The 14,302-nt window shown below is 30.7% G+C and overlaps 1 protein-coding gene across 1 annotated transcript; it reads right to left on the bottom strand.

Moving 5' to 3' along the window:
• Positions 1-12,236: 12,236 nt before the first annotated feature.
• On the bottom strand, positions 12,237-14,025 carry LOC112533882 (UPF0481 protein At3g47200). The gene is made up of 2 exons (XM_025156340.2): positions 13,890-14,025; positions 12,237-13,790 (listed from the first exon to the last, which is right to left on the bottom strand). The coding sequence occupies exon 2, from the start codon at positions 13,770-13,772 to the stop codon at positions 12,381-12,383; it is 1,392 nt and encodes a 463-aa protein (XP_025012108.2). The 5' UTR covers positions 13,773-13,790; positions 13,890-14,025; the 3' UTR covers positions 12,237-12,380.
• Between the last annotated feature and the right edge of the window lie 277 nt (positions 14,026-14,302).

The following is a 14,302-nucleotide window of genomic DNA, read 5'->3' as shown; positions in this document are numbered from 1 at the left end:
TTTCATAACATGAAAAGAGAGGAGAATTCAAAAAAAAAAAAAGGAATTATATATTAAAATGACTCGCCTCCTTGATCTAAGCAGTTTAAGTTATTTCCAACTATAATGAAGTGAAGCAATTTTGGTATTTTCCTTAAATTCCTTACCACCTAAGCAAAATCCTATTTTTACTCAATACCCATATCAATACGTATTAATCTTCTCTAAAGTTTTATTGTATAATGTTATAAACCGGCAGATAAGTACACTATATTACCCAAGTAAAATCTTAGAATCATTATCTTGAAAGTAGTGTTTTTAAGTAAACAGAGGAAGTGAAGGGTTTGCACTTTAAATTGAATTAATAATTGGGGTCGAAAAAATATTTTATAACCATCAAAATATAATTTATTGCATTAGAGTGGGCCGACACAAACTAACTTCAATTTAAAATGTGTGCTAGTCGACATAATGTGCACTGTTCATGCCTCACACGAAACTTGTTTGGCTCGGATAAGATAACTGACTGCAGTAAAATAATAACAAAAGATGGTGAAATTTAAGCAGCAAAAAGAAAAAAGGTGAGAAAGAAGGGACAAAAAGGAAGGAAAAGTAGGGAAAGCGCAATTACCGGATGAATAGTAGTCAATTTCCGTAGTCCGTTGCAGTACAGTTCCGTGACTCTGAATTCTATTCTTTTTAAAACGCCTTTTGTCTTTTTCTTCCATCACTTCTTTCTTGCTACGGGAGCGTGGCCTATACTGCCCAATAATATCATCAATGTGGATTTCACTCCGGTGTATGAAAGTTGGGAAAAGTAGGCATTCTTTTAGAAGATGCCCGCACACGAGAAAATGATATTCATGCTTTTTTCTCTTCTGGGCCAACTGATGAAAGTGTTTTTGATTGAATTATTTAGAAATGAAGTTACTATTGCACCACAATTTGTGCCCCGTATTGAAAAAAACAACCATTTCAATATCAATTGAGTCATATTAAATTAATTATCTTTAATGTCGGGATATTGGATGAGATAAGACTGCTCCTTTCATTTCTTGTGAACTTCAAGTCACTTTGATCCATGAATCTTTTTAATTGTTATTTTTTACCAAAATGTATTTTAAATTCTTTAGTTTTATTTTGTCAGATCCTTTTAGTTTTTATCTTATTGTATCAAATTTTTATATTTTTATTTTTACTTTTAAAATACAGATAAAAGTATAATGACTTTATTGAACAATATATTATTTAGATGTCACTCTCTTTGTATGACTTTTAAAATTGATATAATTTTCTAAATTAGACTTATAATAATATATTAATCAAGAAAAAAATATTGAGAGAATACTATAAGATAATCTGTCTAAGTATGTATCAATTATCTATTTATTATTAAATGTAATATACTCATTATAAACATGTATTTTTGCAGTATTATTCAACTTACCAATATATTAGAAAAAGAAAAACAAAAAATAGAAAAAAGGACCAGCTTGTTTTTGAAGTTAATATTCAATGTATTGTGTTTGAAAATAAGTTAAAACCAATAGATGTTCTCAATTTTATTATTAAGTATTAAAGAGTTATGATATGAGTATTATTTACTTTATTGAAGATGGCCGAGAAGAAATATAAATTTTCGTATTATCAATAAATGTCCGACAAAATTAAGTTAATCAAAGTTTGATATTAATGAAGAGACGCCTGAAATGAGCACTATAGTATAATTGAAGATAAAGCAAGTAGCTAATTATGTGATTGTGATTTTGGTCACTTTCAGCATTCAATCACATAATTAGTGTGATTAGCATTCTTAATACGCAACGCCAAGCTCCCAAAATAACCAAAATGGGAACACTAAGACAGAAGGCAACGGCCCTTTTCGAATCCTATCTTTATTTCATTTATATTGGGACAATTGGTGATATTATATTTCCGTTTGCATTAGAATAAAAAGATGGATTCGTTTTCAAATATATATATTTTAAGTTTTCTTACACAGCTTATTAAACAAGAGCAGTTAACTTATTATACGTCTTTAGATGTTCCACTGATTAGCATTCTTAATTTGAATCCTGCTTGGGTTTTTCATTTTATTGCTTTTATACCAAAATAATTTTAGAAAAATATGCATGTTGCACAGGTGTTATAGCTAAATATTAAGCAAATTAATAATTATATTTCACGTGATTGTTAGTTATCTTTTTCTTTAACCTGATTCAGTCGTACCCTTAGTCTAATTATAAATAAAATAAATGTCAATAATTTCTTATAAAAGATTTAAATTAGGGTGTATAATAAAATTTCAATAACTATAATAACCGGTCTCTTGTTCATTACCTAGACTGTGTTTCTATTGACTTGGACCGCCTTTTCTTTTGTATAATCTCACTATATTTCCCATCATTTTCTATGCAATGCAATGTTAATTAGTAAACAAATAATTGATGAATACTGCAATGGGAAATCAATCTAGCTGACGTCCGAATCTCAGTAGCATGATCTACGATAAATTATGGTTTTTAATTGAAAATGTTTATTATGTATTTTCTCTTTTTTTTTTTTTTTAATTTGTTAAAAACATGTAATTTCAAATCAAAATAATATTGAAACACATTCTTAAATACGATTAAAAAATAGTTATAAAAAGAAAACCATAATTATATGAGAAACTAACTATACAACCTGTCCCGAATATTCGCCTATTGGATTTAGAAATCTTATTATATTTTGACAGGTTTTGTACAGAAATCTTACAAATTTTTGTGAATATGTATAAATATTAATTTTTCTAAATTGCTGGAGTACGCTTCAATTGTGTCAGAACTCAGAAAGTCTATTCAATGATTGGACTACGTTTTTCTCAGTTTCACAATTAGCAGCACCGCGTAGAATGAGCGGTGAACCTCAACTACACATGATTAAATCCCACAGCTGTCAAAACTCTGTTGGAGAAAGTCAACACACGCTCTTTCATCTGCACCATCCATCGCATTTACTTCCCATGAACATCTATGCGCTGCACCACCTTATTTACATGTTCTTCTTAGGGTGTAGCTCTACAGTGTACACTTATTATTAATTAACTAAGATTTACTGACGTAACTGTTTCAGCAAAGTAAAATGACAATTTTGAAATAGAAAAATAACACAAAATTTGATTTAATGGTGCGACCCTTACCGACGAAGCTAGGGTCAAATGAAAGGAAGTAATATAAAAAAAATTATATAATTATCTTAATGTTATTATATAATAATATTTATAAAATAATACTTAAAACCTAGCTTAATCAATAAAAGTATTTATTTTGGGAGTTAGAGATTTTGAGTTGAAGTACTTTTCTTTATGCTATATGAGTTTTTTTTTTTAATTTTTATAATCACTCCGCTGTTATTTTTATGGATATGAAAAATTAAAATAAAAACTGAAATTTTAAATGTAAAAAAAAAAAATATATAAGTTAATTACTAGAAAATAATTGTTTTATATTTAAGACAAAAAGAAGTTGAAAGAAACGTGGATTAGAATATGAATAAAAATAAAAATAGCAAAGAAATAATGAGAGTAGTATGGTCAGTTTTTAAGTAGGCTACATCAGGTTGACGTCAATAACTTCTAAACATGATGCATTATTTGGTCAATTTGTGACTATTAAGTATATATTGTTTGAGCAAATTAGTGGCTGTAAGCTCAAGTTTCATAAAATATAAATAATAACACCAACTACATGAACTTCCAAACAGGGCCATAATTTGTTTTCTGTTTTAGTAATTTTTGATTGTAGAGACACTTCAATGATTTACTACTTATTTTCAAAATGGAAATCAATTGCAAATTAATATAAACTTGTTTAGGTTGTGCACGAAAGTGTCATGATTATTTTCCTTGCAAGCATATACTTCACATAAATAAATACATTTTCCTCTTCTGCTCTTATACACAATTCTCTTCCTTCTAGAATGTCCCTTTTTTTCTTGGTTTCTCTTATATATTTTTTAATTTATTTTCATAGTATTTTTGGTTTTGGTTATCATGCATACGATAGCAGCTTGTATTCATTAATATGTCCAATAAATAAATTACGAGAGTGATGATGAAACGACAAAGAATCGCATTGCAGGGGCAAATACAATAATGTTTCAGGGTTGGAATGTTGATAAAGAATTGTTATAACTTTAGTCACATAAGTAATAATAAGCAAAATGTTTGGGTGTTGGGTTGGGAACACCTTAAGGATAAGGAATAATTTATTAACCCTAAAATGAGTGGAGCATTGACTAATTATGAGGACATAGAGCTACTCACTGAATATACGAACCACTGATTTATAATATCGATACACTAATTATTCACAAAAATAATATACAAAAATATGATTAAAGCTATAATTATAATAGCGAGTGTATTGGACTAAAATTTGTTATTTAGATGAGAGGATGGATGTAATATTTATTGTGAAGGGGCCATTTTTGTAAAGTGGAGTGGGGTAGAAGAGAAAAGCCCACATAGCCACGGAAGTTATTTAGGTGTCAGCAGAGAGCCTTTCCAGTTTTATCTATAAAATTATGAAAAAGCAAAAGAAAAAGAAACCGTACGGTAAAATCGTACAAAGGGACCGAGACCCCACTGGCCAGCCTTCCTCCTCCTGTGGCTGCCATTTATGTCTCTTTATTATACTTACTTTTGGGTAATTGCCGGTGCCAGTGCGCACACAACCTCAAAAAATAATCAATCAGACACAATTTTATTAGAAAAAAGAAAATGTGAACGCGGACTGATGAAGGATTCATTACGTGGAAATCCACGAACTTCTGTCCTTTCGTAGGCCCCGCATCACTATGACGGAACTCCACATGTTGCCCCTCTGTTACGCCTTCTTTCTTTTCATAAAGATTTTCTCTTATGCGACGCGTTCTATGCTTTCTGACTGTGAGCTTTTTCTTTTTTATAGAAAAAGTAAAAAAAAAAAAAAACTCTTTAATATAATTATTTTGTGATTTATTAATGGGGCCAAATGACAGTTTGATTTTTCACGAGCCCTCTTGTTTTTGTTCTTTGATTCAACCAAAGAGCCATTTTATTTCAACTGTACCGCATATCACTAATTTCACATACTTCATTTTCGGTATAGAATTGCATACCCGTTCATTCTTTTTTATAAAAATTATATTTTATATCAAATCACATTTAGTTAATTTTTTTACCTAAAACCACAAATTAATAATTAAGAAAAAGAGACACTGACAAAAAGAATGGATCAGATATTCTATTATAATAAAACATAAAAAATAATTTAAGAAATTAAAAAAAAATATAACAGTGATTTACTTATTCTTTTATTAGAGTTTTCTTATCGACCCTATGCAAAGATGACTTACCAATTAGCTATGCTCCTTCGGTTTGGATCTTTCTCACTTGTTTCTCAATTTTGCTGAATTGACAAATTTTGTTATGTTTTTCTACATTAAAAAGATTTGTATTTGTGTTTAAAATTTAAAAATATCTTCTCCTTTTAATCCTTTTATTTGGTTCATCCATATAAAAATGAGACTCTGGTGGTTTGATTGGTCAATTTGTTAAGTTTGATTACCAATTAATGATATGTAATGACAAAGTGAGAAGAATACTTGTATTTTACAATAGCATATATATCTTAATTTAGAATTGGGATATAATTCCAAAGGAGACTCACATGGTCACATTACAATATTTGTAATGTTTGAAGTTGGAAAGTGATGCACTCTTCTCCTTTTAATCCTTTTCAGCTTTTTGCCCTTTTCTTTTTTATTATAAAATTTAAATTAGAATATAAGCACAATATATATCACATCAATTTTAAATCATATAAAATTAAAGACGGCAAATTTGCAATACATATTAACTAGATTAAAAATATTTTAATTTTATATTGATTCAAATATTTCGTAGTCTCGTGAATTCAAGATTACAGTGGTGGAGGTGAAGACTATTTTTATAGAAATGGTGAAATAAAACTATTTATTATTTTTATTATAATATTTTTTACTTTTTATTTAACAGGAAATGACTCATTTTTACTTTTTTTATTCAAAATAAAACTAATTTGAATCACATATTTAAAATTTTGGATTAAAAGAAATTATAAATCTAAAAGAGGACTAACCTCAATACAAACGACAAAATCAATTGAACTCCGTCGAAAGAGAGAAAATGGGTAAAAGGTTTGGTCCAAGTTTGAGAGTGATGAAGGTATTGAATAGAAAAGTTAATTATAGAGGAGAACATTAATATGGGTAGGTGGTAAGAAACCGTACAAGTTCCACGGCGGGCGACCAGAAATTAAAAATAAGCATAAATTAGGAAATATTTGTAAGTGAGTTAGGTCCACTTGTTGGGTAACAGTCGGCTGAGTCATGAACAAGTGGGCTTCGTCCGTATATGTCATCACCCATAAATATGATCCTGCTTGATCTCCACTTTGGATTCCTGATTCAAAAGTAAGCTGTACAGTCAGCTCTTCTTTACTCCTTTTTTTTTTTTTTTAATAAATATTTTTCCCACTTTCTGCTGTTTGAAGTTTCTTCCCGCCTTTTGTATTAATTTTTGCATAAGTGCCATCTTATCTTCCATTTTCTATATAAGATATTCCTTCAATAAAATTTTAACCCTACTCAAAGAGATAAGAATTTTGAATGATTGAGAACCGAATGTAGGTTTTCGAATCACAAAAAAAAAAAAAAAAAAAAAAATCTTAAAATAAAAAACTCGGACGATTTGAATTTGTCGTATATATCATAGCTCCCTTCATTCCATATTTGAATATATGTTTTATCCTTTTAGGCTTATTTGGCTAGATTATTCTTTAGAAAAATTTGAGAATATTATTTTTTAGCATCTATTTGAACAATTATATATAAAAATTATATAATTTTATTTATGGACTTGGTTAAAGAATATTAAAGACATGTTTAATATAGCTGGTAGCTGGTGGCTGATAGCTATTGGTTATGGCTAATAAATTAAACTGTTTGATAGAATTTTATTAGTAGTTGTTGTTAATATGGTAAATAATCATTGAATATATAATTTATAGTTAACTATGTTTTTACTTTATTATATTATATTTAAAAATATAAATTCAAATATAAATTCTACTAATAAAAATTTATAATTTTAAATATTATAATTATTCAATAATTACGAATAATTTTAAAATAATAATTATTTATTTTAAAATATAAAAATTTAATTATATAGGATCAATTTAAAATAAGTTAATATTAATAAGTTTTAATAAGGACAATAGTGTCTAAGTAAATAAAAAAATTAAATCAGCTACGAGCTGATTGGGAAAAAGCTCTGAAATAAAGCTGATACAATCAGCAGTTGATTGAGATCAAATAAGTTATCAGCATCTGTTTTTAAGTTTTTACCAAACGCTTTAATAAAGTTGTTCAGTGAGAAACAACTATTAGCTACATCAAACTTCTGAATCGTACATTCTTTAAGTTTGAATTTTCAAGCCAAATTAATGAGGTTCGAATATGAAGATGAAAATTCAAATTTAACTAAATTCGAACTTTACATATGTCATCATTTATATGGAATAGAAGAAAAATCATAAATATAGTATATTGATATATTTTAACATTACTTATATATAATTGTAGTCATCATTTTAATTAATAAATTAATAAATTTATTAATTTTCAAAAAAAGCAAAGTTTTTTTTTTTTTTTTTCATTTTGTATGAAATATTGCTAATTATACTTGTTATTCTATAATATATTCAATTTAGTGTACATAAAATTTTACACATATAAATATTTTTTATATAAAAAGGTCTATTTTAAAATTTAAAATCTAAAAGTATTTATAGTTAAAGTAAAAACAAAAGCCGTGCAACATACAAAAAGTAGACTAATTCCATACTAAAAATTGTATTTTTTTTTTTTTTATAATTTTAAGGAACAGTACAAATACTTCTTGCAAAAATTATTGTTTTTCTGATCGAATAATGCTATCCATATAACTCTTAGATCAGAAGTGAAAATTATAAATATGAAGCAGATTAGCCATGTTCTTCCAAGGAGTGGGGACATGTGATCATCTAATCATTAGTCGATTCTCAACCAACAAATTTTATAGTTCAGGCCAGGTGCAAATTGAACAAAATGTCTCTGAGATTAATAGTATCGTCTTGTTGGGCTATTAGCAGCCTTTTGCACCAAGTAGGTTAATACATTTGTACATTTTTCATGTTTTTCTAGTATTCATATATTTGTATTATTTTAATTTTACAGTATATAAATTGATATATTGGAACAACTTTTTTTATTTTTTTAATTTAGCATTAGAGAAAGGCATTGTTTTAGGTATTAGGCTATTAATCCTTATTTTTATTATATTTTTGCTTATCTTAGTTTCTTTAAAACAATGAGATTAATATAAATAAAAGAGGCAATAGAAAACAAAATATAAAGTAATTGAATGAAACATGTGTAAAATATAGTTTCTTATACTGTAATCGAAGTTCAAAGATATTTTCTTCAAAAAATAAATAAATTGCAGTAATAGATAAAGAGGCAATGTAGGTAGAGACATTAAGAGAGTCAGAGACACGAGGCTGTGTTCCATTAGGGCAAAAAGTCTAAGACGGATAGTATAAGGAAGGGTCCAGCAGCTGACAATTGAAAGCAACTTCATAACTTCTAGCATTGAAAAAATAAAATAAAATAAACCCTCATTAACTTTGATTTGCTGCTGCTGCTACTGCTCTCTCTCTCTCTCTCTCTCTCTCACTAACCCTAATTAGCAAACCCCTGACTTTAGGCTATAGATTTAGTTTGCTTCCTTATGGCCTTTGTCCCGTCCTTAATTTGTTGCTGTCGCTGTTGTCTGTGTGCGTGTTCTATTTTTCAAAAGATAGAAAATTCCACTGAGAAGGAAATATTACTGCATAAGGATCTCATTTTAACCACTGATGTTGGCTAATTGAATCTATGGAGAAACCTGAACAAGGTGGGGTTTTCTTGTCTAGGAATTACTAAACTGAAAATTACTTTCAACAAAATTAACACTGAGAGCTTCAGTGTCATCAAATAATGGGAGAGCAGCCAATTACCATGTCAATCACCAATTTGGCATCTCCCTCGAGAATTGCTTGTGACAGCTCTTTTTCCTTAGCAAGTGGTAAAGCTCCTCTTTCACCGAAGAGCTTCCGATAATGCAACATTTTACCCAGTTGTGAAGCAGCAAGAGAATTTACCCTCATACTCTTGAACAACAATTTCCATCGCCCCTTTTTTTTTGTCCAACAATGATTGTTGTGTATGTGCATGTGCTTTTGGTGTTCTGAATATGTGATATTCTTCCTTTCTCAAAAAAGTAAGTTATATTCACCTGCAAATCATTGCACATTCCATCAGATAATCTCTTCCCTCATTTTGACATTTTCAAACAGAAAACCTTTTATAGTTGCTTTATTTCTCATAAAGTAAATGTTGTTAATAACCACTATTAAACAATGAAGTGCAATCTTGTCGTGTTGGTGATAGGATAAAGTGAATAAAAGTATATAAAAAGACAAAATAGACATTAAAAAATACTTTCAATTAAGATTTCCTTAGATGCGAAGAGATTAAACTTGTCCCATCAAAATTATCAGAAACAATCGTATTCTTTTTTTCCTCCTATTTATTTATCACATTTTCCGAACATGGAAAATGAAAAAGTTTCCAATTTTCTTTTCTCTTTTCTCTTTCAACGGGCAGCTATGTTTTTCTCCTTTTTTTCTTTTTTCCTTTCACGTTTTTTTTCTTATAATAATGCCAGTATCAATAATATCATCGAAAAGCATTAGATAGGCGAAGGCAGTTGGATTCTTTTAATAAGTTGGGCAGTTAACATGTGGAAAAATATGCATTACCTTTTTACTTTTGTGCAATTTTTCTTTTCCCGTTCCAAATTGTAGAAGTCTGCGTGTGGATATGCCACTATTGATGATGCAAACACCTGATAAGATAAGAGAATTCATGTAGATGAATTGTGGGTAAAGAGATTTTATGAGTTGTTGATAGTTAAACAAAAACACAATAATAAATGGTTATCAATTTCTTAATAATCGAAGAAATAATAGGCTATTCAATGGTAAATAGAGAGGTTCAAATTTAGAAAAATTTCAATTCTTACAATTATATTACTCTGCAATTGATAGCCTATGAGTGTCATAAGCAGTGGACCAAGAGCATAGGATTGTTCAAGGATCTAGAAATGTCGCGGGGGAGCAAAAATTAAGTGGACCAGTGGTTCGTGTCCCACAAAACTGTCCTTCGTTAATGGCAGCCAAGATGTAATTTTCTTGATACAAATTTGTAGTCAGAACTGGAGTAACGAATTTCTCTTGTGACAGGTCCGCTGTTTGCAGATATAGTTGACTGATTCAGCCATGCAAGAACAGGGCCTTCAAGATGTTGAAACCCATTATTGCATATGGTCATGGGTCCAGCATTCTCCCCCATCTCACGGTTTGGGATATTATCAAAATATCTATATTCACTTATTTAGAGAAACAAAATAAAATTCTAAGGAAATGCATGCTGATGCTGAAATTTGTAATTTACTGGATTATAAAACTGATCAATTTATTATAAATACACCCATCATTAATTATTATATTATGAAGTTTTTCACAAACAACTTTTAAGTGAATATACTAGTGAATTTAAGAGACTGAAAATGATGTTGCCGCGAATTAGGTTTGTATGGTTTACCTTGTTCAAAGGGTTTGAAAAACAGGCATGTTCCTTTCTTGAACTTCAATAGCAAAAGTTCCAACAACAGTACATGTGTGATGCTCGTTTTCAGGATTGACATACTCGATCAGACTCGCGCAATAAGACATGATAAAAAGTTCGTTGAATTCTCTCTCTCTCTCTTCCAAAGGAATTGACTTATCAACAGCAATCGAGGCTGTTTGTTTTTCCTAAAAGAAATCTCTTTTTCATATTTAGAGAATATCTGCCAAGATGCAAAAGAATAGAATATAGTCAATTATGTAAGGAAAAGCTAAACACTTCATCACCTTGATTTTCTTCCAATTTTTGCTCAACATATAATGCTTTTATAAAATTACTTTTGTTAATAAAAAAATATCTCAAAACATTTATATATCACGTGAGACAGATAAGAATTGAAATAAATTAAAATAGATTATTAGTATAATGAATAATATAATGTCATTACATCTTCTATTCCGTCGTATCAAACATAAGCTATAGGATTTATAATCATTACTTTGGACTATGCTTTTGTGCAACATAAAAGAACATATCCAGCCTATTTTCCCCCTCTTTTTAAATCACTAATCAGGTACCTGATAAAATTTGTTTTTATAAAGCTCGAATCCTGTATTAAATATTTTCTGCCGAACTTCCCACCTTCCTTTAAGAGGAGGAAGTTTATCTTTGACGATTTTCAGAAGTAGACTTAGAAAATAAAGCCTATATTGAAGCCCAAGAACTGGAATAGTACTAGGCCTTTGCCATTCAAACACTGTTTGAGTAGTTCATTGGACCCTAACCTGAAGGGCAACGTCCTTGCCTCGAATTGGTTCTCTCTAACTATAAACAGGCCCATTTCTAGCAACTGAAAACCTTTTGAAGCTCCAATTACAGAACAAACAGTTTGTTAAGACAGTTGGTACAAGAACTGTAATTGCATCAATACTACAAATATATAGTCGCATATTTTTGCATGATATGGACAGTAATGTTGCTGCAAGGCCATAATGTTTGTGATGAAAGATTCAGTATGCCAATTCTCCTTCGCTGAATTTTATGTCAAGAAAGCGCTTGCTTGGGGTAGGTAACCTGTTTCGTGCTGCACTGTATAGATGTTCAGATTTTCCATTAATGTTGCCTCTTTCAAGTTTTTTTCCTTGATGATACTAGTAACAATCTGAAAAGCAGCTCCGACTGGGGCTACCTATCGGTGGACAAGGGAGGCTAGAATTACCTGCTGCTTTGCAAGTCATTTCCTTGGAACTTTTTCCCGGTAAAAAATTTGAAGATCAAGAAAAGTCTGATAAAAGAAGTTGAAAGGACTACAGTGCATGTCCCTTACATTTTTGAGTATTGCACGTATGTTCTTTTCTTTTTATATTGATTTTCATTTCCTTTGTTTTCTTTCTCAATTTAGCTAATTCTGAAAATAACAATGACTACCTGTGGCAGGAGTGATGCCAATTATGATGATAATGGAGATACTGAGCGGCGACGATAGAATTGGATGAAAACAATTGGAAGAATATGACTTTTAAAAATCATATTTTATTTGTAGAAGCGGGGGAGAACATAGTAAAATGGACAAACATAAATGGAATTATTAGCGAGGACACAAAATGCAAGTGAATTATTTCAAGTTACAGAACAGTAAGCACAAGAAGTGCAACAAGTATAATTGGTGCAACTATAGAAGCACCTCTCCATGGGGTCTTGATATGCCTATTTCTGACATTTATTTTTGAGTTATCAGTTAGGGCAAACACATTGCTTTGGAGCTCGCAGTATGCATTCTGCTGTTTGAAAATATTTGCATAATGGTTCTCTTTGACTTGAAGAATTTGCGATCCAAGTTTGTTAAAAAGGGTTGCTGCTGCATGATGGTCTCCAAGCCAATTCACCAAAATTTTCTTCTGAACAAGTAGTTCCACATCCTTTGCCGTATTGATCAAATAACCCAGTAATATTATATAGTCGCTTATTTTTGCTTCCAATGGGTAATGACACTGCTCTAAGGCCATCAGGTTTCGGATACAAGATTCTGTTGATTCATATAAGTTGATGCAAGGAATTTCCAGTTCCAAGTTCGTGAATTTTATGTCGAGTAAGCATCGTCTCATGCTCACCTTGAAATTCACACCTGCTTCATGTAGCTCGGTTGCACACCTCACCTTATACTTTTCAGTGCCTCTTTCTGGTTTTTGCCTCGATTCTGATCCTAGCAGCAAGTTGATGAAATGCATGGGCATTACTATTTTTCGCAGAACCTTGACGATATTGTAGAAGCAATTTACAATTGGGCTACATTTCGGCGAGCGAGGGAGCTGAAAATATCTTAGCAAATCTGTGAAATGTTTGACATCTTGTGGAAAAGTTTTATTCAGGCTATTGTAGCCACGAAAGTGATGAAGAGTTAGTTCAAAAAACGAAGGAAAAATGACAGAGCGAGATTTAACGGCAAGATCATATATGTCTTTAAGAACAAAGAATGGGAGTTGATTTTCAAGTAAAATCAAGTCTTGCTCTATATCATTACGCATCCATGGTTTTTCCAAGATGAAGTCATAATCCTCAGCCACAAGTTTTCCTATATGAATCCTCAGAAAAAACTCAATGATGAAAATGGCATCCACTAGAACGATCTTCACAAACTGATCAGTTGAAAGATAATCGAAGGACTCTGTATAACACTGTCGGATTCTCGGTTCTGTCTTTTCGATGTAGCTGACAAGTTCTTCCAACCTTATGGCGCTTCCAGCTTCTTGAAGAAAACACTTTAGATATCTCAATTTCTGGACTTCCATCTTCTTTAAACATTTTTCACCGTGGTGAAGAGGTCCAATGGATACGAACTGAGGTGTGTAAGCTGCTTCATTCACCTTGCGGAGTTTCTCGGGAACTTTATAAATACAACACTCGGCAGATAATGGAGGATCCAAGTCTGCTAGTGTTTCCTCTATAGTACTTACCAGATTAGAGTAAGAGGGCTCTCTTTGGCTTTCCCCATTTGCAGTTGGTTCACTTCCTGACATTTCCAGTAGCCTTAGTTTCTGTTACATATAAAACAATATTAGGTGAGTGTACGACAGAAAGAAAGGAGTATAGAAATGAGTAAAGCATAGAGTAGCACAAGTCATATATAAATATACCAGCTTGAGTGTAGCTCTTTCTTGAAAGGCCGATTCGATTGTTGATAGATGCCTTTTCTTAAATGCTGCAAGTAAAGGAAAACTGGAAGTGGAGAAAGCAGTGTTCTGTGTGACGGAATTAGCGACTTATATAAGCATTTGATATTCCGATTAGATGATGCAGTGATATAATATAATATGGTCTAACAACTCATAACTGAAACAGCTTCGGGTGTGAATGCAAACAATGTTATTTTTCTCCATTATATATATGAGATGATTCATGTAAGTAATTGTCTCAAGTCTTTTTATATGCTGTTATTTGTTAAGTAAGCCATTCATATAATATTATGATATAAGTCTTTCTTTAATGGGTCATTAATGAAGTTAGATCTTGACGTGGGCTAGTCTTTTTATATGATATCCTGCCTGCC

This window comes from Ricinus communis, chromosome 4, assembly GCF_019578655.1.
Source record: "Ricinus communis isolate WT05 ecotype wild-type chromosome 4, ASM1957865v1, whole genome shotgun sequence".
Classification (NCBI taxonomy): Eukaryota; Viridiplantae; Streptophyta; class Magnoliopsida; order Malpighiales; family Euphorbiaceae; genus Ricinus; species Ricinus communis.
The sequence above is the reverse complement of the archived record's forward strand: the minus strand, read 5'-3'. Positions and strand labels throughout refer to the sequence as shown.

Coding starts and splice junctions, on each gene's coding strand:
- LOC112533882 (XM_025156340.2), bottom strand. CDS start 13,772: ATGTCAGGAAGTGAACCAACTGCAAATGGGGAAAGCCAAAGAGAGCCC.